The sequence below is a fragment of the Cephus cinctus genome, unplaced genomic scaffold (assembly GCF_000341935.2).
Source record: "Cephus cinctus unplaced genomic scaffold, Ccin1 Ccin1_scaffold0478, whole genome shotgun sequence".
Lineage (NCBI taxonomy): Eukaryota > Metazoa > Arthropoda > Insecta > Hymenoptera > Cephidae > Cephus > Cephus cinctus.
The window spans coordinates 5,281-30,439 of record NW_014333154.1 but is presented as its reverse complement, the minus strand read 5'-3'; the positions used below and the strand labels follow the sequence as shown (position 1 = coordinate 30,439).

Below are 25,159 nucleotides of genomic sequence, written 5' to 3'. Positions count from 1 at the left end.
CCCCCCAAAAAAAAAAACAAGAAAGAAAGGAAATAAATTGTTAAAGCTACAAAACATTCTTTGCTGGTCACTGTCATCGTACCCCCGTGTCGTTTTACTGCCGTATCCCAAATTCCTCGAGAATGACTCGAGAATGACTCGTCGTCCTGAATGATGCACGTACATACCTGTTGTCAGTGCGCGCAATGTCTGGACACAGTTGTCTTACGTGTCTTGTTTGTGCAGGTGGGAGTCAATCAGTCGCCAGCTACGAGGACCTGAGTTCGAGCAGCTTCAGCTCGACGAGCAGAGCCTCCTTGGACGCGAGAAGCTCGCCGACGCCATCCTATGGGGCTGAAAATATGATGGTCTTCCCCGGCGATAGTAGCGGCTCCATTTGAGATTACTTGAGGTGCGCGGCGATTCTGCCCAGCTGGCTGCGCTGCCTCCGATAAAGACAAGACGTTTGGCTGTGCTGCTCGAATGTACGTTTGATAATCAAAAGATGGAAGCAGCGCCGCGGGCCACGCAGCAACCCGGCCCGATCTCTCATGGACCCCGGCGGCGCGTCAATGCCGTCATGGCTTTCGCGCACGAGTGATTCTCCGTTACTTTGAAAGAGATGGGAAAGCAAGAAAAGGAATTCCCGATTGCTTCGTTAGCGAACATCCTGACACATCCTTCGCGGAGAACGATAGAGAAATGGGGAATGGAGTGCGAATGGGACATTGGCGCTGCAGAGACAGGGAATTAGCGTAGCTCCGTCAGCGTATCGAAGGCATCGCTGAGTTTCCCGCGACAATGGGCTTCTTTCTTATTCGTATGTCCACGTTCTGTGGCCCAAGGAGAGATAGCAAGCGAAGAAGGCAAAGAGGAGAGGAGAGCCAAGCAGCACCCTTAAGTACCGTTAAGCGCCGTTAAGCGCCGTTAAGCGCCGTTAAGCATCGTCAAACATCGTGACACGGCTATTCGGTGAGGAATGGCGAATTTAGCCCCAACGCACATGACAGAAGCGCGCGGACCTGCAGAAGGTGCTTTGAGCTGTTGAAAGAATATCGGATTTTTACTGAGCCTTTGTGGATGGTGCACAGGTGAGGCCGATCGAATCGCACAGGCAACTGTGATTCGGATAAACGGCGGACACTCGTCTTGCGATGGCCAATAATTCTCTAATTAACGATCAGCGAGCAGAGCGACGAAACGCGTTTCGTCTTTTCGAAAGAATTACTTGGCTGGGCTTTACGTGCGCTCGATGTAATTTATATGACGATGGGATTTTTAAGTGGCCCTCCTCGTGCACCATTAATTCCTAATAAAATCGTTGCCACGTTTTCTCACGACACGCCACACCTACGCGTCTCGGGTCCGGTGGCCACTTTGTCCTCTCGAAACTCGTGCGGCATTTAACTAGGGTGGGCGTGTGGCACCGGCTTGACGGCGGCCTATATATTTTTGTACCCCTTACTTTTTAAAATTTCCAAAGTTAATGGCCGATACCAAAGAGGCGGGGAAAGGTCGGATAAGCCGCGAAACGTTTGCCGATGCGATTTCTTGGCTGTGCGTAATGGATCTAACCGATGTCACGGACGCAACGCCTCCGTGTCCCTTCCAATCCTTATGGCTGCTGATTCGCTGCATTCGTCTCCGGCGGAACACAGGGTGGAACACAGGGTGGAACACAGGTTTGCTAGCATTCGAAGCACGCGAGAGGAAACGCTTATCCGGATAATAAGCAAATGTCGATTCACCGGTAGCAACGCGTCATGCGTCCCTTCCTGGCGAGATCCCACTGTTTCAGGGTTACGGTTTTAAAACAACTATCTGCACGGACACCGATTTACAAGTGTACTCCATTATGAGTGTCAGGCTGATCGTTGTGACGACGCTGGAGTCGAGACTGTGCGCGATTCACGTGTCCTGTAGTTCCGCGTGCCTTTATTTTCGTATTATCCATCGGCATCCTAGTTGTGGCAAATATGCCTCTGGCTCCTCATTCTCATTTTTACTTTATTTTTCTTTCGTATATCTACTCCCTATACATGTTATTTTCTTTTATTCGCCGTCGACGTCGCACATTCACATGGAATCAATTTCGCTTTTTCTCATTTGTCTGAATGATTATTTACGGTTTAGACTCGTTACGTTTCAGACGATACTTTCTTGGAGACTGCACCATTTACGTGGCTCTCTTTTGAAAGTTTCATAGCCGTGATATTTTCCAAAAATCTCATCTCTACATTCCAACGTTTTTTTTTGTCGCGCTCTCCCTCTCCCCTTTCGAAGGTTTCGGTAGCATTATTCGTAAATATATGCTCTCGAGTGCAGAAGAAGAAGAAGAAGAAAAACGTAGTAGAGGATCCTTCGTTCGTGGTCGATTACATTCTCGTTGGTGACACGATAATTTAAGCTGTGATTGTACTACTACGGATTATGACTTACAGCTCGGGATACAATAACAAAACTAGTGGTTATATTCATTACAGATGTTCTTTTATTAAATGAAATCGCTAATCCTAAGTCTAGCATTAAGGATCGAGCGTAAGTTGCGCGCAGGGTTCGAGCGAACTACGCGTCTGCATTTACTTCCGTTTTTTCTCATTTCGCTGATTATATCTTTGTTTTAGCTTTACACCCAGCACACCACAAACTAACGATTGTGTCGTCAATCTTAAAGTTTCCTATTCTAAGGCGCATTATAGTTATAAAACACTTCGGTTTTGTCCCTGAGTAGGAAATTGTAATATTGCCGATACGTAACTATTCCTTCGTACTTGCTTAACAATTTTCGCCAAAGGACGAATTTTTACATTGCAAAAGATTCAACTGAGCGCCTTGCTGGCCGACCCTGCGCACAGAATCAATTTCATACTCATATATATTTTATTATATTCTCTATTATCCAAGAGATGATAAAACAGACGTCTACTGGCGTATATACATTATACACTGTGCGTGCGCGCGCGCACACCGAGTCATTCAGTCGAAACGCATCGTTCTGAAATTACGGCGCTCATTTGATTATTAAGGTAAAAACATGTTCCGCCGGCCATGCGTTTGGGGCTGAGTAATCGTACATGTGTATATCGACTTGACATCCTAAAGCAAAAAGTCGTTTTTTTCTTTTTTTCTGGAAGGGATGCTTGCGGGACACTGTGAGTTACAAAGCCTGAGTGATGTGTTTTTTTTTTTGTATTAAGGGTTAAAGGCGTGGAAAATATTTCGAGAGAAATAAATGATTTTTAACGACTGCATTGGCCGTCTTACGTCTTCTTGTACGAGGATAAAAGCTGTGTTTGTTTAATCGCTGCTCTCATCCTGCAGTCGATAAGTGTAGTATCATTCAAGGCGCCATCTTTCGGGATGTCAGTGAAACATTTCAATTTTGATAAGCGCTTTGGGGCGTCTCTCACAGATGGCGACACTTGTATCGTATCGCGTTATGCTCAATATTTATTCATGGTATAGTAACGATATCAACTTTCGAAATCAGTTGAAATCAATGTGTCAGTGTAAGTTGTTGGAAGGTACCGGAGAAATGGATAAAATGTAAGGAGTGTATTTTCGAATTGACTCGTGCAGCTCACCACTAGGATTTTACATTTTACTACGTTCAGAAAATGAATCGTTTGTACGGTAAGAGTAACTGTTCAACCTTTAAATCTAAATAATTGTACAATGTAACCTACGTATGCGTTGGAAACTCAGTTCATGACAAAAAGAATAAGAGTGCATCATGTGCGTCACTCTGCAATTTTCACTTTTCTGCATGCTTTTAACATTTTAATATGTTTTTCTCTTTTAAGAATAAATATAATGTCAAGCTAGTTTCAAGCAAGTGACAATAAGGAAGCTCAACATGTCCAAGAAAGCAAATGAATCCTACCAAGCTATGTCAGTATTATTTTAAAAAATTCGTTCTTTATGATCCGTTGAATTATAAATTTATGCATTTCATATTGATGTTTCACTTCCTTCTTTTTTAAGGCGCACGAGTATCGACGAAGCACCAAAATTACATGTTTGTAACCGTCCAATACCTAAGCTTCTTTTAAAGGCTTTAAAAGACTCTACGACAAGTGATACAAACAAAGCTGCAATGCAACCGTATGTCGTTCTTTTGCAAAAATTACAAAAGGTACATGAACTAGACAATGATGGTTATCTACATTGGTTGACATTATTGTTATATATGGAGGAGTATGAAAATCAGGAACAAATGCGCACTTATGATACGTACAAACAAAAAATTGTTTATAAGGGTTCTAATATGTTTCGTATTGAAGTACCTGACCTTGCTGATGATAAACCCCGTGTTACTATAAATGACAAAATTAAGTTGATTCATTCTCAAAATAGGAAGGCCTGCTATGGTATTGTTGTAAGCAAGGGTCAGAAACATGTGGATGTGAAAATTAAGCAGAAGTGGTGAGAAGAAATTAATAAATATATATTGCTTTGCATATCAAAGAAAGATGTGAACATGTTTGACAATGTCAGAATTATCTGTTTAGGTTCTTAAAGAGATTTAATGGAGAAGACCTGTATGACATTAGATTTTGTTTTCATAACTATTCTTTGCAATGTGGACATTATGCAATTCAATTAATCAATGAATATCAGTTGACACCGCTGTTGTTTCCTGAAAACAAACTAAACTACAACAAACCTAAAAAGTGAGTCACTAGTTTAATTTCTTGCACTAAAGTCTGACGTATGCGCATATCGCATACTTTGTTTAAATATTATTAGAGTGACAATGAAATGAATTATCAAGTGACGTGTATTGCATTATTACAAGAAATCTTCGATGGTTCAATCCTGACATAGAGCAGAATGATCAGCAAAAACAAGCCATTCTAAATATTATGGGTCGAACGGCACATCCTGCGCCATACATCCTGTTTGGTCCTCCTGGCACTGGAAAAACGGCGACCCTAGTGGAAACAGTCTGTCAGGTACTCATCTCGTATTTCATGAAGCAAATATGTTCTATAATGCGATAGACCACATAACCGATTGCAATTCAATATAGATTTGGGATAACATGGCATCCAGTCATATTTTAATTTGTACACCATCCAATACAGCTGCAGATGAAATAACGAAAAGGCTGGTGAAATTTGTTCCTCCTCACGAGATATATCGTATGAATTCACCTACCAGACAGTCGTACGAATTCCTTCCTTTTTTTTTTTTTTTTATAATTAGAGTACCTAATTCAATATATTGCCAAGGTTTATTGATTTTGTAATCCAGGATAGACATAGACCACAGCATATGCGATTGTACAAACTTTGTCGAAGGAGAAACAGTCTTCTTACCAAAAGACATGATAATGCTCAAGAAGATTGTTATCGTCACATTGATATCCTGCATACGGTATGTTTGAATGAAACTTTAAAAACCAATCGAACTATACGTGACAAATCCTATTTTTCCTTTTGTTCCTCGAACTTGAAAGTTGAAACTACCTTCCTGCTGCTGCAGACTGCTATCGCTGAAACTCTGGGAGAGTCATTTTGCGTACGTGTTCATCGACGAAGCAGGTCAGGCAACAGAAGTGGAGAGTCTAATTCCTCTGTGCTTAATGAGCAGCAAGGACGACGGCCACATAGGAAAATTACAGGGTCAACTGATTATGTCAGGTGATCCGCAGCAGCTGGGGCCCGTTATAGTGTCGAACAGAGCCCGACCACTTCTTGGTAACTGTCTATAAATCTTTAGGCACTCCTTATAATACATATTTATTCTAAATTACTTAATTAATTTTAAGCTTTCAATGATAAACCTCCTTAGGACAGTCAATGCTCGAACGCCTGATGAAACGACCACTTTATCGGAAGAACAAGGATGGCAGTTATGATTCGCGTTACATCACAAAACTGTTAAAAAATTATAGGAGTCACGATAGCATTCTGCAAATTCCTAACAAGCTCTTCTACGAGGACGAACTGTTGACTTGTGCTGGCGACGCCACGAATCAGGGCATTGGTTGGCGATATTTGCCAAATAAAAAGTTTCCGATTATCTTCCACGCTGTTTGCGGAGAGGAAAAGAGTAAACAAAAATGTACCAGGTGAGCAAAAAGACACCAATCGTGCTATGCCTCTCAAAATTTGTTCATGAAATTAAACCTTTTTTTGTTTCTTCTTTTTTCCCAGCATTTGCAATATGGAGGAAGTGAAGATTGTCGTGCAGTACGTCGAAAAATTGTTGAAATCCATGCCGGGGACAACCAAGTTTGAGAATAAGGTGTTCACAGAAAAAGATATTGCTGTTATTACACCATACAAATTACAGGAGAAAAAAATCGAGCAAGCTCTACATAAGATATGCATAAATAAAATTGCCGTGGGCACAGTCGAGATGTTCCAGGGGCAGGAAAGAAATGTAATTATTTTGTCAACAGTACGATCGGTCAGTTGGGAAAAAATACATGCAAGTAATATTGGATTTCTAACCAATCCAAAGGTAAGAGATGCAAGTAAAAATTAAATTTGTTAAAATCATATCTCAAATATTGCAATGCTGTTGTATCTTTCAGAGATTCAACGTTGCTCTTACAAGGGCACAGGCTCTTCTCATCGTAGTCGGAAACCCGTATCTTCTCGGAAAAGACGATAACTGGCAGTCTTTCATTGGCTATTGTCGAGATAATGGAGGCTATCTGACTAGCAAGTCCGCGCGTGATCAAAATAATTGTAAAATTCATCAATTGAGTACACAATATGAAAGAAGGAAAAGAAGCAGGAAACCAACATATTTTCCAGTAGACAAAAAGTGTGCTGATAATGTGAAAATTGCCAAAAATTTTGATAAGGAAGCATCAAACAGTCATAGTTCCGCGAGGTATGAGGAGAATGAGAATTTTTCAATGTTGCTATTACAAAGCCAATTGAATGGGAATATGAACGGATCGCCGAAAATATTCGGCACTGAGAGCAATTTGAACGAGACAACGGTACACTCACTAAGTAACGGAGAATCATTGGAGGCTCAGATTATCAACAAGATGCATCATCTAGCATTGGCAGATTAGAGAGACGCACATATATAGTTATCGGCTGCTATAAATATAACCAACCAATGCCAAAGGAGCTCAAACGTGGGCATTTCACGTAGAATCAATGTGCCTTAAGTTTTAATTTTTTTCTTTATTTAATATTTTCTTCCTTCTGACTTTAAAAAAAATAGATTATACACCTATAGTGACGGAGTAATGCACCATTAGGACAACCATTATTCATTGATATGGGCGCTCTCTGATAAAATAATGTTACCAATTTTCGAGATATGTTGAAGTATATTACATAGTATAAAGTTTGATTAAACTTGGACCAATGGGTTATCATCGGCAACTAACCCTTTCGCTACGGGCGGGTTCTCCGCCGTGGTACCTCGAGACTGTTTGTCGAGGCATATGGATTGCTACGCATTGAGTTATTTCGGCTGTTAGAAACAAATGATGCAAAGTAAAATACTATCAATGCATGTCCAGAGTGAGATACTTTTGCAGAACGGCTAGTCGCAATATCTCAGTAGCGTCTTATGGAGGGCCACTATAGTGACCCGTAGTACCTCAGTGACACTATGGCGAGCTACTATAGTGGCTTATAGTAGTGCAAGGGCTAAATAGAACCGACATCTAATTTTTTTTTATGACACAAGCAATTTACAAATTGTTACTGCTTAAATTATCTTGTTTTCTTTGCAACAGGTTACTGCAATACCTTTTTAATTGTGACACATAAGAATACTAATTTCTAGAGTTATATAACTTTTAGAAGCTTTATGAAATGACTGGATCATCGAATTGTAAAATAAAATGTTTTATATTATGTCAGGTCCGTAAATCCTCCCATTTTCCACTGTAAAGCTATTGATTCTCTTTCAATTTGGTTATGACAAATGTAAATTGTGACTTTCGTTTATATATTATTAACGAATTGAAATCGAAAGTAGAACAGAGGAGTGGATGGAGTATCCCAGTATCCCATAAGTAGATCGGAGGGGAGAACTATATCGAATAATGGTAACTATGTATTTTGTAAATTGAGTGTCGTTTAACCTATCGCATCTTATTATATCACAGACCCAGACATAGTTGCACGCAATGACAATCGAGATTGAAAATCGACCGACCAGTTCCTTCGCGGTGAAAATTGATGTAAGTTGTTTATCTCTTATTTGAGAATTTGAGGTTATGCTGGTCGTTCGTCGGTATCTGTCGGCGCATCAGAGTAACACCAGAGAAAACTAAAGAAGTAACAGCGAGAAGGCCAATATGAGCTTAGACAGTGAGTGCGACAAAGTGAAGAAAATAATGAGAAACGAAGTAGCGTGCAATGGAAGCGAAGGTGTCGAAAAGAATGAAGAGGATGCAGAAGGATCGATCATGCTGAACTCGGAAGATATCGATGAGAAACAACAGAATACGATGAAGGGTGACACCGTGGGAGATACGGTTTACAGTGGAAAATGGATAATCACCACTCTTATATCTTTATCCAAGGTGAGACTAACTAACTATCTAACTAATCGAAACTCGTTGAAACTCGAGTAATTTTTCTGCGGGTTTTTTAACTTTCAGGTTTACGAAAATGGATGGAACGACGATCTCGAGAGCGATCTCTGTATGTTATGGGATATGACAGCCGATAAAGATATTGTATCATTTCTCATGGAAAATGAATTTCTTAAAATGGCCGAGTTTACACTGAAAGTCTCAAACGAGCCACGTCTGACGGTTGTGTATGATGTACCTTACGAGAACGGATTGCGTTACAATCGCATTAGTCATTAATGGGTCTCGTTTCATTTTTAGGAAATAATTCTTGGTATTATTGGTAATATGTGCTGCCAGAGCGAGGTTCTAGATGCAGTAGCAAATAGAACGGATTTGGCCAAAGCAATATTGGATCTCGTAGCGAGCGACGATCCCGAGACGCTGATACAATTACTGAGACTGCTGCGTACGGCCGTCTGGGATATTTTGAAAAATCGCGAGTCCGCCTGGTCTGAATGCCTACGAGCATCTGAAATCTTAGGACACGCAATAGTCTTCATCATGGAAAGCTCGACAAACGGTAAGCATTAAAAAGTGAGGAATAATCAGTGCCGATGGTTTTACTGTTTGTTGAACGTATCAGACGTGTAAGCCGTATCGGCAAACTTTTTACAGACGATTTATTGACTGCTGCCATGGATTTTCTGCAGTCGATCTCTGCTTTAGGCAGCTTATTCGGCAAACTCTTTGACATCGCTCGACTCCTCCCTGCACTTCTCGAGTCGTTTACGCAGCTCATTCGAAGAGACGAAGATGTGCGGCCCTACACGCAGACGGAGCTTAAAATCATAGAAAATTGGCTTACCATAATCTCGAATGTCGCGCAGATGGATCCGTTTAAATGTCAGAATGTTCACGAGAACGAACAATTTCGAATGATATTGAATGTCCTCGTGAGAATATTGCAGCCCTATATTCATTCGTATAACTTAATCCCAATCGAGGAGCGCTCGGCGCTCTGCATCCACCAGTGCGTCGACCTGATCTCGTCGTTTCAACGCAATCAGATGTACGCGACGCCTGAAATTATTTACGTCATCGTAACGATACTATCTCATCTTGGATCAGGTTTGCTGCTCGTTTGCCTCTTCTCTTATTGTTTTTCTTGTCCTGACCTAATCAATACGAATACTTTTCGCAGCAATGAAAGTGGACATCGACGATGATATTGACGACATCGAGGCTGACCCAGATAATATTGCGAATGAACTTTACCAGTATTTACTGAGATTTTGGATAGAAACCTTGAGAATTTACGAGAGCGATCGTGTCGCTGAGATTCTTCAACTATGCGAGAATACTGTTATAAAGCAACTAATCAAAATCTCTGAGTCCCACGTTAAAACTTGTCACGATGCCATGGAGAAGCTCATGCAGACGAAGTCGTTGCTTCGCTAAACCTTAATTTCAATTCGTTTTTCTATGTTCTACTAGTGCGAGTACGATTTTTGTGTACAATAAAGTATTTCACTTGTAAATAGATATAATCTCGTCAGGGCACAAAGGTGATGGATTAATTTAGTTTCGAGGCGCTTATGAATTATCTTATGAATTGCGCGTCGAGGAAGATCATAGTGCTGTGCACTGTAAAACTGTTAAGAGACACGAGAGGAGGACGAAGTGCCGAAGTGGGCACACTTGAATAGAGGAAACTCGTCGCGTGGAATATGAATCAGAAGTTCCACTGAGAGTTTATTAGAGTGTTGCCACCGATTAGCAATATCGGCATGAAATAACGAACGAAAGAAATGCTAAAGTTGGGCCACGTTCTCATTATTTAAATTAGAATTCAAACTAAAATATGTAATATTTTGACATCACAGGGTTGGTACGTTGTTCAACTTCGATTGGCTAATCTGAATCCTCGCTAAGCAATTGTTTATAAGAACGGAAATTATAAAATTGTTTCTACTCTTGCTGTCGACAGCTGCTGCATGTTGCTATCTCGTTATTTAACGGTATCATACACTAATCGTCGCGTTCAGCTGCCTTGCTTCATTGTGCCGTCCATATTTCAGATTCAGATAGAGAATAAAGAAGTAATAACGGACGGCCATTAAGTTCTATGATCATGCCTGACGAACTCGCAGTTAAAAAGGTTTGTACCGCGTAAAGGGTTTAATGTGTTATATGTTTTTATCAATCGAGGAGGTTCCTATCATGTTGCATATATCTTTATTTTTGCAGCTCCCTGCTTTAAGAGCCCCTCACGTGCATATGAAAAATATTGATCAAGTTGCACGAATAATAAATAAGATCATTCAGGATGGCAGTGAGAAATTACAAGTAAGTATTAATTTCTCTGACATTATACCAAGGATCAAGAGGTATGTAATTCCGTTGCATGGTGGCTATTAGAAGTTTACCTTAACCTTTAGACTACCGGCAAAGACCCTTTTGGGACTTGAAACAAACTTGAAAATCCTAAGCAACATGTATGTTTTATATATGTATGCATTTTTGGTCAAAAGAGCCACTATTTTCATGAAAAAATACTGGAAGTACTAAGGTTAAAAATCAGTCCTACAAATACCATTTTCTGTACTTAGATATATTGTTGCTTATGTATGTAGGTAAACCTGAATTACTCGATTAATCTTTGTACCAAGGAGATACTACTGAAAAGAGCCAGCATTATGGGACTTTGCATCTGACAGCTAGTGGGTACAGAAAGATTTGAAATGCCATACGGTTTGTTTCAGGGGCTGGCTCTTTTTACAAATATCTTCTTGGTAGCTATTGTCGTCTTTATAATCTAGGCTATGTAAATTATATGATATAATTCTCTGCAGATTGTAACAGACTTTGACCTTACATTGACAAAGCAACATGTTAATGGAAAACAAGTCTTATCCAGTTTTGGTATGTACATATTTCTTTTATCATATTTAATATTAGTTTAAATAATTCTTTATTTACATAGGTATATTTGGAAAGTGCAAGCAATTATCATCTACTTTCACTGAAGAAAGCAGAAGACTTTATCATAAATACAGGCCAATTGAGATTGATCCAAATATACCTCTTGAGAGTAAAGTGAAAGCCATGGAGGAATGGACAGCATTGGCACGAGATATGCTATCAGGTTTTGAATTTGATGCCAAAGAATTAGACGAGGTAGCAGAAAAATACGGAACTGCATTGAGAGATGGAACGAAACATCTCTTTGAGCGATTAAATATTGTAAATGTACCAATATTAGTCTTTAGTGCTGGCTTGGGTGATGTAGTTCAAGCTGTACTACGGCATAATAGAGTACTCTGGGACAATGTAAAAATAGTGTCGAATTTTCTAAAGTATAAAGATGGAAAGTTAGATGGTTTTGTATCAGACCGAGTGATACATGTGTTTAATAAAAATGAACACACAGTCGAAGAGGATTATTTTAATATATTAAAAGGAAGGTGTAACGTTGTTGTCATGGGCGATTCGATTGGTGACGCTGCTATGGCTGATGGCGTAAAAGATATAGAAAATATCTTGAAAATTGGATTTCTCTACGACCACGTAAGCGCAGCTTTATCATATAAAGAACAAGTAATTACTTGTTTTATTTAAGCAGTTCGATGCTGACATTATCTTTTTTGATGTTTCAGGCAGAGGAACATTTACCAACTTACATGGACTTATTCGATATAGTACTGGTAGATGATCAAACGATGAATGTACCATTTGAAATTTTGAAACCAATTTTATAAGAATAATTGAGTCAGCAAGATCTAAGTAGGGATGACGGTCCTTTGTTTGGACACTGCCCTGATATGCTTACTCTTCGACTTTGTCCAATCCCCTAAGTTAACATTACTCTCCAGTAATGCTTTTTTACGCGTTGCTGTTGCCACAGTTATTTATCATAACAACTTGACGTTACCATTATTAATGTAATTGATGATAAATTATAATTTTTCACAAAAAACCTTTTTTATGAAATAAAAGTAAGCTAGCGAGAGGGTTTTCTATTTTTTTTTGTTCGTAATAACTGTATCTAAAGTTAAGCTTTCATACCGGCCGTACGAACATTAACATTGACTGAAGAGGTAAATAGACTGGACATCTTATGGGATATGGTGTCACGCGAGTCTACGTATCGTAGATCACCTCCAATGGACCTTACCCATTGAAATGCCATATGTAGATATACATATATTCTAAATAGAATCACGAGAAACAGAATATACGCAAGGTATGACTAGCCCTATTTGTATTCAGTGAAAGGTATTACTATTTACATGTGGTGGGTGCCATTGCGCGAACTAAGCAGCAACGTCTTTGTCGAGGTGCAAACTTAAGTAAGAAGAGCATAGTGAAGTTTTAGCGGGATAAGAAAGAGAGAGAGAGAGAGAGAGAGAGAGAGAGAATTCAATTTATTTGATCAGGGCTTAAATCCCGTAGACCATAACATCATACAGTAACATTTTATTAGAGAGAAGTAATAGGTAGAAAGAGAGAGAAAAAAATGAAAGAGAGAGGAGAGTAGAAAACACTGTCACGTGAAGAGTGCGATGGGTTTCAACGGCTTGTTTGGATTCACGCGTTGTAAACAGACGGGCAGTCCGTGAAAGTCCGCAAGTCGATAACTATCGTTCAAACTAGAGACAAGGTTATCCCTATTCAGTTAAATACTCCAAAGAAGTATTCATAGATATTCAGGCAGTTGAAACGTTTAGTACTGTTTGCGTGGTATTATACCTGTCGTCGTGTTCGTCACATTTGTCGCGTTACACCAACGTAATAAACTAAAGGATGCTAAATCTTCTGTCTCTTCAGTCGTCTTTCGTGAGTTGTGTGAATCTACCGAGTGATTGCGTTTGACCTGTTTGCCCCATTAAATCATTGGGATGAATGAGGCTTTTGAAGATCAGGCGGATGGTACGTATTTCCAGGAATACTAAAGGTACTGATTCTTTCAAACGTTTTGCCACTTCATTAAAGTAATTAGCTTGAGTCGGATAGTCGCTCGGTAAGATTATAAGTGCCTATGAACGCGTCCGTGATTGGTGGAGCACGCGTGATAGATCAACTAATTAATCGATATCCTTTTCTGCAGTTTTGTTGCAAAAAATTTGTGCCGCTTGTGAGAATTTCGTTTCGGAATCGTCCGATTGTTTGTGCCCTTCCTCCTCGTCCTCGGGCAACTCCTCGTCGGCGCTCTCGAGTATTAGGGAAACGGTCACACGTCTTATTGAACGTTTACGAGAATCCTGGACCCACGGGTGAGTCGTGAGTTTTGAACAATATCTTTGGAAATGCAAACAGAAGAAAACAGGATACCAATAAATAGCTGGCACGACAGAATACGTTTTTCCTTTTTTGGTTATTCCGACACGATAGAGATGAACTTTTGGAAGAGTTACGAAAATTCCTAGAGGAAGTTTCCTACGACGGTCGGGTGTGCCTTCCACAATTTGAAGAAGCGTTTCGAGTATGGGTCGCCAAGATATCATCTCGTGTCAATCTTCAAGATGGGAACAACAATGTCGAGATCAACGGGTGAGTTACCGATTACAGCTTCGTAGAGTTAAGTTGATGTTCTCGTTGCTATGCTGGTACTTACATGCATCTAGTTTTGCATCGCAATTAATGTCAATTGATTCCCGCAAAGTCTATTCCATAGCTCACAATAAAAAGTCATTGTATGCGTTCCTCGTCTCACTCGTGAGAACTTTCTCGATAATAGAATTGAATAGATAATCTGGTATCGGGTGATCCAGCAATTTTCCCAGGACACGTACCTAGAACTTGTCTATAATCGGGTGCACGTAATGCATGTGGCAGTTTTTCTTGATTATGTAAACCGGTATCTTTGAACAGATATGCGCGGTAAGGCCAGCTTATCGTTCCTTGGGTTCGCTCATTCAGGTTCTTATAGTAGGTATTACCAAAGTTCGTACGTCGGTTTCAAAGACGCATTCTTTCCTTAGTTTCGGAATGAAGCCCTATTGCAAAAATTCCAACCTCCTCTGATTCTGAGCCTTGAAATTGGCAAACGATCCGCATGACACGCAGGAGACGAATGTTATTTGTATTGCTTCGGCTTATTCTTTCCTCAGATCGGAAGGCCGATGCTGCAGGGACATCGGTTCGAGGAGGCACCAGGAAGGTATTGTAGTTATGAATCGTTATGCAGCAGTGTGGTACGAAGATGCTCTATCCTGCGGAAGTACCGATGCAAGCATTAGACATAATGTGGCGGGTAACCTCAAGGACAGTGACGATACAGAGCAGGAGAGTTTTCAGGATTCTTCGAGTGAAACATCGGTGGATATTGGTAAGTCCTCAGTTTGACCTAATTGGTCTAATAATTTTTATCGTTGGGACTCTAATGTCTATTTACAGGTAAAAAGTCCAGTCTCGCCGCTGCTGCTATTCCGCCAATTGGGTATGTAGAGAAATCATTATGACCTCTGAGTGTTCGAGCGCAACTCTAGCGTAAGCAGTTTAAGCAACTGACCATTATGACTTTGCTGAAGGAAATACGAGTTTATCGAGGGTGGAGATACAAATTCAATGGAATTGGAACGTAGTGAGTTCAAATACCGGCAGCGTGTGCGCAAATACGAGGAAGAGAATAGCGCGCTTCGGGAGGAATTGGCGAGAGTCGAGGAATCTGGCGAAGCTTTGCGGAATCGCATCGCTTTGCTCAGCCGGCAACTGTACGTAACTGAGAGAAGAATTTCTTATCTTTTGCGTAGCGTATAGTGATTTTGGGCTCGAGTGAACCTATGATAATGATCTTGAATCTTGAAATTTGGCGAATTAAGGGAGCGCGCTGAGCAGAGGTGCAAGCAACTCGAGAAGGAGAACGACGATCAACGCGAAATCCTGGAGGCGAACGAGAGACGAGAGAGAGAATATAAAATCGAAATTCAGAGAATTGAGAAGGAACGCGCAGCGATTGCTGAGTCACTAGAGAAGGCGGAAACGGATGTGAGCTGCACATTATGGAATCTTGGATGTAATAAATATATGACTCGAGCTCTTTTCAGAGGCAGAGCATACCGACTGTGCTTGCCAAACTCGAAAGGATCACCGGAGAGAAGTCCGAATATTCTCGAAGACTGAGGAAAAGTCAAGACAAACTCAGGGAGAAGGAGATGGAATGCGAAGTGCTGCAGGAAAAGATTGCCCAGCTCGAAAAGTATGACTTCAATTTACAGGAATCGTACGAGACTACAGTGCGCGTAAGATTAAATTCCAAGTGATCCTCTTTTCCATTGTGTCGCGGCAATCTGTCACTTAACTGGGTTAGAGTAACTATAACTAATTTCGAACTTTTGTGCACAGCATCTTCGTCGTGAGACTCGAGAGTTGCAGGGACAAATCGCCGAATTGCAGATGGAACGGTTAAACGACTGTCAGTGCGACGGGGTAAGACCAATAATTCATTAATTTGTCCTTTCCTTTCTCCTCCGTTCTTCTACGTTTCTTTATTTCCTTTGGTGCTTTCGCCGCTCCAGTTTTCCTTGACTCCGCCGATGGGAAACGTGAGTGCATTCGTACACGCAACACCTCGCACAGTTCCGAGGATCGAGCCCGAAAGTTCCTTGTGTGCCGAATTGCAAGCTTCCGTAAGTGAGTTGACAGCCACGTTCAGAATTTTTCTTTGAGCAATGAGTTTTTGCAGGGTTTTTTTTGCGAGCCTCGCAGAAACGATTCAAAATGCCAAGAACTGGAGGAAGAGTTGAATTATTATAAGAACGAGATTCGTCAAACGCTGGAACTCTTTGACAAGTGCGTATTAATGTTACTTATTATCGCCACTAATGAAAAATCTTCTCGTCGTGCAGATAAATCGACATTATCTTCTTTTATTTTGACTTCTCCATGTAGGTTGATGCTCGAGCTAAATTGTCCTGCTTTGAAGGGAGACTCACCAAAGGTGATTGAATCCGAGACGCCGGATATTCAGATGCTTGGACAGAAAGCTTCGCTATTGTTGGAAATGGTAAAGTCAGGTTATCTTTCTCTAATCGTCGTTGGACTTTGCCTCTAAAGGGTGCAATATTGCGCAACGCGTTACCTTGGCACGTGGATTCTGTTTATGCGATATGCTGCCAGATGCCCGCTTAAGATTAATGCGCATTTTCATGACAAGAGTCACGTTGAGAGTAGGTATTCCGAATAATATTCTACGCTACAGATAACTTTGTACGTTTTTCAGGCAACGCAGCTCCTTCGAAATCAGCGTGAACTCAAGGACGCAAGTGTAGAGGTCCGACTCGAATCATCGATGGGCCAGCGACTTGATGAATTCAATATTCCAACATTTAAGGACCGACTGCAATGCATACGGTGTGTATATCGCTTTTTCTACTTTCAAGAGTTAGTGAGTAACCCTTAAAAATAATGGGGATCAAGGTCGTTGATGCGCTTCGAAAATTTAGGGTTCGGACGTAAAAATAGATTGACGGGTTTGAACGGCGCGCGTCTGTACGTGGCACGGCCGTACTAATAAAGGCATATAAAAATAACCTATACGACGACCTTCTGAACTCTCAGGTATTCTGCCATTTTACGACTTAACATTTTTTTTTACAAATCGCTACGACACGTGATCTTTGCAATGACTTAGTCTTTTATTTTTCATTCAAATGAAGGAGCCTTTTTATTTCCTCCGTGAAATTCATCGGGTTCGCGAAAAGCTAATCATTTTTCTGTAGGCCAAGCCTTGGGCGATCTCCTCGATCTCCTTAATCTGGGTTAGCTCCAGTTCAATGTGAACCAGATGCACGCACAGTGAGACGGAGATAGAGAGAGAGAGAGAGAGAGAGAGAGAGAGAGAGAGAGAGAGAATGAGAGTTGCGTGAATCAGTGGTCGTGGTTATGGACGATCCTCCTTGCCATGGTGCCCTCATTTCTTCCTGTTCCTTTTTCCTCCTTGTCCCTCCTCCTTTTCCGTCTCTCTTTTGAGAATCCCTCTGTACGACGACTTTGCAGGTTTTCACGGAAAAAGAGTAAAGCGAGAACGATCGAGAGTGTCTCAATGAGACTTTCTTTTCTCAATACAGTTTAAAGACCTTGCTCCATTTAAGTTAACATCACGTGTTGTATCCGTTAGTTGAACATCGTTTATTTTGTATTAATTATTAGAAGTTTTTCTTTAAACCGGTCGCGCGTACCCGTTTTTTTTGTCTGACAAAACCCGAATAACCGCGAGTGCCTGCATCAGGTCCATAGATGTGAAATGCAACGATTCCTCTTTCGAAGGAGGAGATTGGTCGAGCGTCGTGCAGTAAGACCAGTACGTCCGCATCGTGTGCTGGTCCGCCGGTCTGCCAGTCTGCCAGTCTGCTGGCAGCTGTCGAGCGCGCGTTACTTCGCGTCTGTGAACTTCAGTCTTGATTAATTTACCAGATCAGAATTCCCTTCCAAGTCGCGAATCACACCCGATATAGAAATACATTGTCTTTGGGAATCTTCTTGAGGTACGAACGGTTTCTCCAGGCCCTGCTATTTCTTCAGAGCTGACGACACTCTTGTCCGATCAATCATAAGTGGTGGCATAAAGTACATGTAACACGTAAAATACAATAGAAGGCATCGGTGCCAGATTGCGCATCGCATCTGTGCAAGTTACGCTCCTTACTAGCCGGGTTACAACACTCACGTAGGGTTAAGTAGTGTCACACCTGCCGGGATCAAATCATCTTTATCATTTACTTTGTTACTTCTTTATTTTTACATTCGCGTCTCAATTCTGATTTCGTCTCCTTTCGATTTTAGATAGCATTGCATCAGCGCATATACATATACTTGACAGTTCCCCTCAGGGAGATTTGTCACGGTGTTTATTTTTTTACTGTTTTCCATTTAGACGTATTATTGTGGAACGTATTATTTTAGAACGGTGTACGTTGTTTGTTTAGTCAGCATCGGTCCATCTTTCCTTTACTAGCACGTTACTTTACTGCCCCAGCCTCCTCCCTTATTTTCAGGGTCATTGTACGTTAACGCGTTAACAGGCTGATTGCGCAAGAATCTTGTTAGTCGACTGAAATTGTAGGTCTTCCAGTGAATATCGTGAAATTCCGCTCTCTAATTACATCGGTGCGTTTTCACAGCTTGTTTTTACTTTGTCGGGAAATATTCCTCCGTACGCGGGATAACGTGAAAACATTGATCGATTCGTATGAGGATTTTTATTTTTTCACATTATTACTTTTCTCAGCTCTCAGCAAGAAGAAGGACAAGTAAGAAAGTACCAAGGGGACTCGCTACCGTCGCGACCGTCTACCCTCAAGGAGAAACTGGTGGGCGAGACCATCTTAAGGCACAATTCTCCTACCGCGAACGTCTTTTGTGCATCAGAGGCCATTCAGGCTTCTGCTAACACCGTCGATACGATTATTGGCCCAATCGTCGCTGCCATTGACGAGATCATCCAAGGGAGTCCTAGTGCCAGCAGCGAGGTGGATTCTCCGAGAGGAGGAGAACGCGCGAGCGTCCTCGATTCAAGGTGATATCAAACGTGTGTCTTTTGCTCTGCTTCTCACTGGCTTTTATTCCGTTGCGCCAAGCAACGTCAGATTCCAAGAAAGGGAGAATATTAAGGCAATTAGACCAGCCGACCAAGATAAACATTTGACTCGAATTTTGCACACGGTAGACACAGATGCAGCAGATACGCATACACCCTGCCACCCTCGAAGAAGCGCAGTCTGAGGGACACGAATCTCTCGAGGGCCGATACATCTCCGACGTTCCCTTTGGAACGTCCCGACGTCATCGAGACGCTCGTCTCCTCGAGAGGGGACGGCTGCCCGACAAAGAGAGACCAACTGCGGCGGGGCGTCACGGAGAGTATTACAGCGGGAAGACATAGCATTTCTACGGGGAATTTCGAGCCCGAGGAACTTGATCCGAGTCTGCAGAATCTCGGGATCAAAACGGAATCATCGAAATCATCGAAATCATCGAAATCATCGAACTCCTCCGGAGACGAAGACGAGGAAGCGGAATTTACTAGTCCGCGTGCTGGTAATCCTCCCGCGGCGAAGAGAAAGATATCCGTCTTTCATCGTTCCTTCGAATTGGACGCATTTAAGAATAAAGTACTCGCAAAAACAATGAGCTCTAAAAGCACGACGGCTGTTAATTCGTCACTTGAACGTCTGAATATGCTTACCGGAAATCACCAGATTCAGAGTCATCGACTGAAAATTGCGGAGACCGAATCCACCAGCTCTCCGTCTACTTTCGAGCACGATACCAGTAGCCCAGAAGAGGAGAGTGCCCGCTTCGCGACAGAGTCCGATCGGCAGCAGGGACCAGGATTTGTTTCATCTCCAACAAAGATTTGTATATCCCCGTTCTACGAAAGGGAAATGAGCCTGGAGAAGGAAGGCGAGTCGGAGAATTTGCTGGAATCGATTGACTCGAAAAACGCTCTACGGCTGCCGCATCTTTCCTCTAAGGAGCAAAATTCTGAGCATTCCCTCGACAAAAGTACGTTCTCAGATGTAACTAGAATTTTTAAAGGATATCTTTTATTCGTTAAAGTTTCATTTCATTCGAAGGCTTTTTCCTTTGGTTCTCAGTATCGTCTTCAGAAGTGAGGAGCGACGAGAAAGATTTTCCGCGAATTCTTCAGAAGAAGAAGAAGGAAAACGAGGGCGACCGCAACGAGAAGAGGAACAGCGGCGGCGGCGGCGGCGGCGGCGGGCGCAAGATCGAAAGCGAAGAAGCGAGCGCAGGTCCGGCAGTAGCGTTCGCGATGTTCAGCGGAGAGGATAGTTCCGACAGTGAATCAGATTCAATCGTTGTGAGTGAGAAACGACGTGTGCACGAGCAAGCTGCGGAGTCATCTCGATTCACAGAAACCGTCGAAGAAGCTAAACTCGCATCCTCGACCCCCATCAGCAATGTCACTGGGTTCCCCACCTTCGGGAAGATCGTCTCGCCGATGTCGCCGACGTCGCCGACGTCGCCGACTCTCGAGAAAACCGAGAGTGGGAAGAAGGAGTCGACAGGTCTGAAGCGGGAGGTAAGTCTATTATATATTACTTCATTTTCTTTTTTTTTTTTGAAAAATATAGCGCGCTCGTTCAAAAGTTTTTTATATCTCGAAAGCACGTACTCATAATTCCGAATGAGCGTAGAGTTCGGAATTATGAGTTTATTATGAAGATGTTGCGTTGCTCTCTGAAATTAATAATATTTTTTCCTGTTTCGATATAACTCTTGCTATTCACGGTGGGAGAACTTAGAGATTGTTAATCTCTTAGTCTTGGGCCACAAAGGATTCTTCGCCAGAGTCGGCGGAATATACTTGTAAATACTCTTAACACTAAACCACACCGACAATTTTTTATAAACGTATTTTTGGTTTAAAAACAGTCAAATGACCAGTCGATGGTACGTTTAGTGTTAAAGAATCATTTATTTATTTAAATTCTGAGGAAACATAGAAGACTGGAGTTATGTAGAAAAGTTACATAGGAAATCTGAAATTATCGGTACCATCTCGAGAGTACACTCTCGAGAAAGCTCGAGAATGCTCACAGTTGGAGATGGTTGAGTTGCGCCTCGATCGCTTAGCAATTGACTCTAATCGACAACCGTACGATGAAAGCGTCGCCGCTTGCGGATATTCATATACATATGCGTCTCTTCCTACGCGTCGCCGATTGATCTGTTGGCGTGTTCCGTGAGACTAGACGCGTGGATGCGCTTAATACGCAATGTAAAAGTTTAAGTAAATTAAACTGATTGGGTAACGTCGACGACAGTGGAGGAAGCCAAGCTTGGAATCTAGTTGATTCACCGCGCGCTTGACGGAGACTCCCGATACATGTTTGTAAGTCAGGGCTCTGCGCCGATTCTACTTATACTAGTTTACTACTTTATTACTGCCTTGCATTATGGCATTTAATGTGAGAAAAATGAAGGTCATATAGTCGCGATTGTGCTATCTTAATCTCACTGGCTCGACTTCTCTCCTCCTCTCATAATCAGTCAACTCTCTCGCGCAATTCGGCTTATCGTTCTTCACTCGTTACGTTAATCAACGACAGCCAGCAATACTCCAAGCATGCTCGGCGTACTAGCCATACCAGCCATACCAATGCAACTTGTCGGGCAACTTGTTGTTCCATTTCTTGAGATGCTCCTTAGTTCAGTGACAAATTGAAAGGAATAAGAGGCCTGCGAACCAATTGACGACGATGCGCCGATGCGCCGATGCGCCGATGCGCCGATGCGCCTTTACCAGGAAGAGCCAAGTCTGCTCCTTGTTGCTCAATCTTCGTGGACGCGTTGCGCTTACGATCGTCCGATTGAGTGGAAAATGCGGCTTCAATTCAATACTTGAATTTATTTTCTTTTGCAGCGCCTCTCGGGCTTGAGAAGATCTCTCTCGGAGAGCGAGAGCGTCGTCCGCGGATCTTCAAGGTATTGCTCTCGTTGCATATCCTCGGATCCTCTGACAGGGCTGGACGTCACTTCAGGGACCTATTCCAACAGGGCAGAAGAGCGACCCATCCCGATCTTTCCAAGTCTTACGGATGCTCGATTACAGGAGTCCGGAATCGCCAATCTTCCCGATGGAGATCAATTTGGGTGAGCAATTAGGCCAGCTAACAAGTGGCTTCGGTTTTTAATTTTGGAATTTAACATTCGATCCTCGATCATTCATCACGATGGATTCCACGAGGTCTTACTTGTCGTCATGAGTCTGGGGTATTACTTGAAAACGAGAAGCTAACGTAACGGAAGAATTATATTTCTCCGGTTCTCAAATATTTCTTGGTACTGAAACGTCCTCGGTTCTCTAATCCTATTTTTAGACATGGTCCATTTCGCTCGTTCACGATCGTTTCCTCCGACTCGATTCGTCGTATCTCCATTTCTACGTTTTATACTGATTCGACGTGCGACGTTTTCTCATTTAATCACATCCCTTTTCTTCCATCGGCTGGATATTTTCATGTTGCGTTGCAGCCGAATAACGGCTCAATCGCTCTTTGTTTCCCTTAATAAAGAAAACGTTGCCTCTTCTCCGTAGAATTCGCGGCGATGCAATTCGGCCGAATACGTTACGCTCAAAAATAGACTTCATCTTCATTTGACATAATTCCTAAAGATCCTAAAGGAATAGCTCATCTGTACTGCGTATTACTTTAGTCGATACTTCCAGTTCCTTCCTTCCACTCTTCTCCGGCTGCACGAGCAACATTTCTCTCTTCTCCCCTGGTGCGCATTTCGTTGCTTGACGGATTTATACTTTTTGTTTCAGAGCTACTCTTTCCGATGAGGATCTCGAGGTATGCCGGGCACGTTTAACATTTGATTTGCCAGTTTCCACATTGCAGCCTCCTATTTTGCTTTTATAATTTGATGTCTTGTTGATCTTGCTTGGCTTAGAGAAAGTACACGGCTCTTTCCGTGGGTCTCGGAACGGACAGGGTGACCTTGCCGAAGCGAATGGCCTTGAGTTTAAGACAACGCGACCAGGCAGAGAAAAATCTTGGAAGGGAGGTGCAAAAGATGCACGAGGACATTCAGGCAAGTTATTCTCGAATTAAGAATTAAAAGATTCTTGTCCGTTAGGCCTGAGAGGATCCTGTGGAAATACATGTACTCAGGCAATCGAGCCTGCACATCTTGTCTTGTGTCGCGCATTTTATCCTTTCGATGAGTCTCAAAGCGTAAGGCTATCTGTAAAGGCCTCGACGATAGATAGATAGAACCTAACCGTAATGTCTCCGTGTCAGGCCCTCGCCCCGCTTTGCATCGACAGGGAATCCGTCGAGAGGGTCGAGAGGGTTAGACATCAGCTCGAGATGATCGGCCAGTGCGCACACATTGTCTCTTGCGCGGCGGAGACTCTCGGTGCCGTTCATCAGGAGCAGAGAATATCCAGAGCAGTTCATCTCGCCGATAGGTATCTCCGAGTCTTGCGCACCAGATGCCAGAAATTGGCCAGCGAACTCACGGAAACCAAGTGAGACTCTCTCTCTCTCTCTCTCTCTCTCTCTCTCTCTCTCTCTCTCTCTCTCTTTCTCTTCATCGAAGAGATTAATCTCTTCTCGATTGTCTTGTTCAACTTCACTCCGCCCCGTCTTCCCTAACCGGCCGGACCTCTTGCTTTCTCCTTTTCCTTATCCTTTGGATGACTCAGGCTTTACAAAAAAATTCGCTATTTCCTCTTTGCTTCTGCTCCTTCGCGTGTCCTCGAGGCGACCAACGGAATATCCCAGACAATGCGCCGGTTGCTGCGTTTTCAAATCAAAAAGCGATTCACGTTTCAGGCGTGTACTTACGGAGAACAACATAATGGTAGAGGAATCGCCAAGCGAGCTGGGAGACGACGTTCCTCGACTACGTTATCGCAGTCTTCCCACCACCAATCGTACAATGGTTCGAAAAATGAACGATATTAAGCCCTGCTTCAACTGCGCTTCGGCATTCCTTTTACTTTCTACGCTTATGCCAATTTCTCATTTGGTCTACTTTTATGCGTTTACTAATATTTCGTATTATACTGATTGTACTGATCAATTGATCAAAGAACATGGGGACAATAGCACTATTCTAGTTCTGTTATTTAGATGACCAGACGAAGGGCCAGCATAGCGACGATATCACGGCCACCCGGGACTCCTCTGGATCAGGTTGCAAAGGCAACGTGTCGCCACTTTATATCATTCTTCCGAATTGCTTTCCATTTCCCACTGATACCGACTCTCAAATACTCAATCAGTCTGTCACATGTAACAAGTAGAATTCGCCGCTTTTTCGTTCCTCGCTTATCCTTGTCTGATTAACACTCTCGTGTAGGAGGGTACCAAACAACGAAACTCCGTCTCTGGAAGGATGACCATGAGAAGACCATCGCTCAGTTACGACGTGCAGAAATGGGAGAACAATAAGCTAGACCGAACCGAGTGAGTGTCGATTATGTTCCTGGACTAGTAAATAGATTATCCTTTGGTGAAAAAACTCTGTCTCAGCAGCAGTTCGAGCAGTATCGCCGGCGAATTGCGCGAGATTTTCGAGCAGGCGGAATCACGACGAAACTCCTTGGAGGAAAACAATAATCTCGTGAGGAGTCGCTCGAGCAACCTTAGTCTCGGAAGCTGCGACAGTGTCGATTCCGATGTCTGGACCATATCTAGAGACGATTTGCTCCCGGAGATTCCTGCCTTTGAGAATTTCCCTCCAGCGTCGCAACTCGTGAGGTAAGAGAAAGTAGGATCTCGTCTTATTGATCATTCTTACCATTACGCTTAATGTCCCTGTATTTTTAATTTTTAGTCGCAGGACATCCCAGGTATTACGAAGTATACAGGCACGAGTGCAGGCTCGCATCCAAATACCAATTCAGAGCTGCTTAGGGTCCATCTCAATTTTCTGGTATATACTTATTTTTGCGCTTTTCTGTGGATTCTGCATAAACTTGGCAAAGTCCTCGACCTCAAAATGCGGAGAAACGCCATTGAAATGGTGGTCCATTCAAGAGATACTTGGACAATACGTACGGGTGCGACAGGGTGCCCCGAGACCCATATAACATAAGAGTATATCAGCATATAAACCCCCTCATCGCGAGGATCATCGTCTTAACGTTAGAAGAAATCCCTCTTATCATTATCAATTTCTATTCATTCAATGGGG

The 25,159-nt window shown here is 42.4% G+C and overlaps 4 protein-coding genes across 19 annotated transcripts in view; all 4 read left to right on the top strand.

The window, feature by feature from the left end:
- Window positions 1-3,963: 3,963 nt before the first annotated feature.
- LOC107268140 (putative helicase MOV-10) lies at window positions 3,964-7,817 on the top strand. The gene is made up of 10 exons (XM_025085447.1): window positions 3,964-4,083; window positions 4,175-4,404; window positions 4,491-4,652; window positions 4,754-4,934; window positions 5,012-5,148; window positions 5,236-5,358; window positions 5,467-5,681; window positions 5,776-6,055; window positions 6,141-6,450; window positions 6,524-7,817. Exons 2-10 carry the CDS (start codon window positions 4,196-4,198, stop codon window positions 7,016-7,018), a joined length of 2,112 nt encoding a protein of 703 aa, XP_024941215.1. The 5' UTR covers window positions 3,964-4,083; window positions 4,175-4,195; the 3' UTR covers window positions 7,019-7,817.
- On the top strand, window positions 7,710-10,023 carry LOC107268141. Its single transcript, XM_015740614.1, has 6 exons — window positions 7,710-8,011; window positions 8,072-8,491; window positions 8,570-8,725; window positions 8,804-9,065; window positions 9,161-9,613; window positions 9,687-10,023. Exons 2-6 carry the CDS (start codon window positions 8,264-8,266, stop codon window positions 9,941-9,943), a joined length of 1,356 nt encoding a protein of 451 aa, XP_015596100.1. The 5' UTR covers window positions 7,710-8,011; window positions 8,072-8,263; the 3' UTR covers window positions 9,944-10,023.
- Window positions 10,024-10,168: 145 nt separating this feature from the next.
- On the top strand, window positions 10,169-12,495 carry LOC107268142 (7-methylguanosine phosphate-specific 5'-nucleotidase). 2 transcript variants are annotated; one of them, XM_015740616.2, is made up of 6 exons: window positions 10,410-10,503; window positions 10,564-10,643; window positions 10,733-10,831; window positions 11,338-11,407; window positions 11,469-12,052; window positions 12,142-12,495. In XM_015740616.2, the coding sequence occupies exons 2-6, from the start codon at window positions 10,611-10,613 to the stop codon at window positions 12,241-12,243; spliced, it is 888 nt and encodes a 295-aa protein (XP_015596102.1). In that variant the 5' UTR covers window positions 10,410-10,503; window positions 10,564-10,610; the 3' UTR covers window positions 12,244-12,495. The 2 variants fall into 2 exon arrangements, with proteins under 2 accessions (XP_015596101.1, XP_015596102.1); XM_015740615.2 differs by having other exon boundaries at window positions 10,169-10,643.
- A 461-nt stretch (window positions 12,496-12,956) lies between these two features.
- The window catches only part of LOC107268139 (intracellular protein transport protein USO1), a 13,036-nt gene continuing 833 nt past the window's right edge, over window positions 12,957-25,159 (top strand). The window contains exons 1-25 of one of the 15 annotated variants that reach the window (XM_025085435.1): window positions 13,043-13,439; window positions 13,593-13,758; window positions 13,877-14,035; window positions 14,596-14,813; window positions 14,882-14,924; window positions 15,016-15,198; window positions 15,307-15,472; window positions 15,532-15,726; window positions 15,830-15,913; window positions 16,003-16,113; window positions 16,170-16,276; window positions 16,376-16,490; window positions 16,707-16,837; window positions 18,714-19,001; window positions 19,158-19,990; window positions 20,083-20,528; window positions 21,873-22,102; window positions 22,779-22,806; window positions 22,907-23,047; window positions 23,257-23,486; window positions 23,794-23,902; window positions 24,094-24,165; window positions 24,323-24,429; window positions 24,496-24,723; window positions 24,800-25,155. In XM_025085435.1, coding sequence (XP_024941203.1) covers window positions 13,388-13,439; window positions 13,593-13,758; window positions 13,877-14,035; window positions 14,596-14,813; window positions 14,882-14,924; window positions 15,016-15,198; window positions 15,307-15,472; window positions 15,532-15,726; window positions 15,830-15,913; window positions 16,003-16,113; window positions 16,170-16,276; window positions 16,376-16,490; window positions 16,707-16,837; window positions 18,714-19,001; window positions 19,158-19,990; window positions 20,083-20,528; window positions 21,873-22,102; window positions 22,779-22,806; window positions 22,907-23,047; window positions 23,257-23,486; window positions 23,794-23,902; window positions 24,094-24,165; window positions 24,323-24,429; window positions 24,496-24,723; window positions 24,800-25,055 — 4,698 coding nt within the window. In that variant the 5' untranslated portion in view covers window positions 13,043-13,387 and the 3' untranslated portion in view covers window positions 25,056-25,155. The other 14 variants (XM_025085436.1, XM_025085433.1, XM_015740602.2 and 11 more) reach the window with 14 other exon arrangements.

What these genes read in the sequence shown, in the direction of transcription:
- LOC107268140 (XM_025085447.1), top strand. Translation starts at nt 4,196, where the DNA reads ATGCGCACTTATGATACGTACAAACAAAAAATTGTTTATAAGGGTTCT. An exon ending in AGTAAACAAAAATGTACCAG is followed by an intron (nt 6,056 to 6,140) that starts GTGAGCAAAAAG and finishes CTTTTTTCCCAG; the next exon opens with CATTTGCAATATGGAGGAAG. An exon ending in GATTTCTAACCAATCCAAAG is followed by an intron (nt 6,451 to 6,523) that starts GTAAGAGATGCA and finishes TGTATCTTTCAG; the next exon opens with AGATTCAACGTTGCTCTTAC.
- LOC107268141 (XM_015740614.1), top strand. Translation starts at nt 8,264, where the DNA reads ATGAGCTTAGACAGTGAGTGCGACAAAGTGAAGAAAATAATGAGAAAC. An exon ending in CAAACGAGCCACGTCTGACG is followed by an intron (nt 8,726 to 8,803) that starts GTTGTGTATGAT and finishes TTTCATTTTTAG; the next exon opens with GAAATAATTCTTGGTATTAT. An exon ending in ACTATCTCATCTTGGATCAG is followed by an intron (nt 9,614 to 9,686) that starts GTTTGCTGCTCG and finishes TACTTTTCGCAG; the next exon opens with CAATGAAAGTGGACATCGAC.
- LOC107268142 (XM_015740615.2), top strand. Translation starts at nt 10,611, where the DNA reads ATGATCATGCCTGACGAACTCGCAGTTAAAAAG. An exon ending in ATGGCAGTGAGAAATTACAA is followed by an intron (nt 10,832 to 11,337) that starts GTAAGTATTAAT and finishes AATTCTCTGCAG; the next exon opens with ATTGTAACAGACTTTGACCT. An exon ending in ACAAGTCTTATCCAGTTTTG is followed by an intron (nt 11,408 to 11,468) that starts GTATGTACATAT and finishes TTATTTACATAG; the next exon opens with GTATATTTGGAAAGTGCAAG.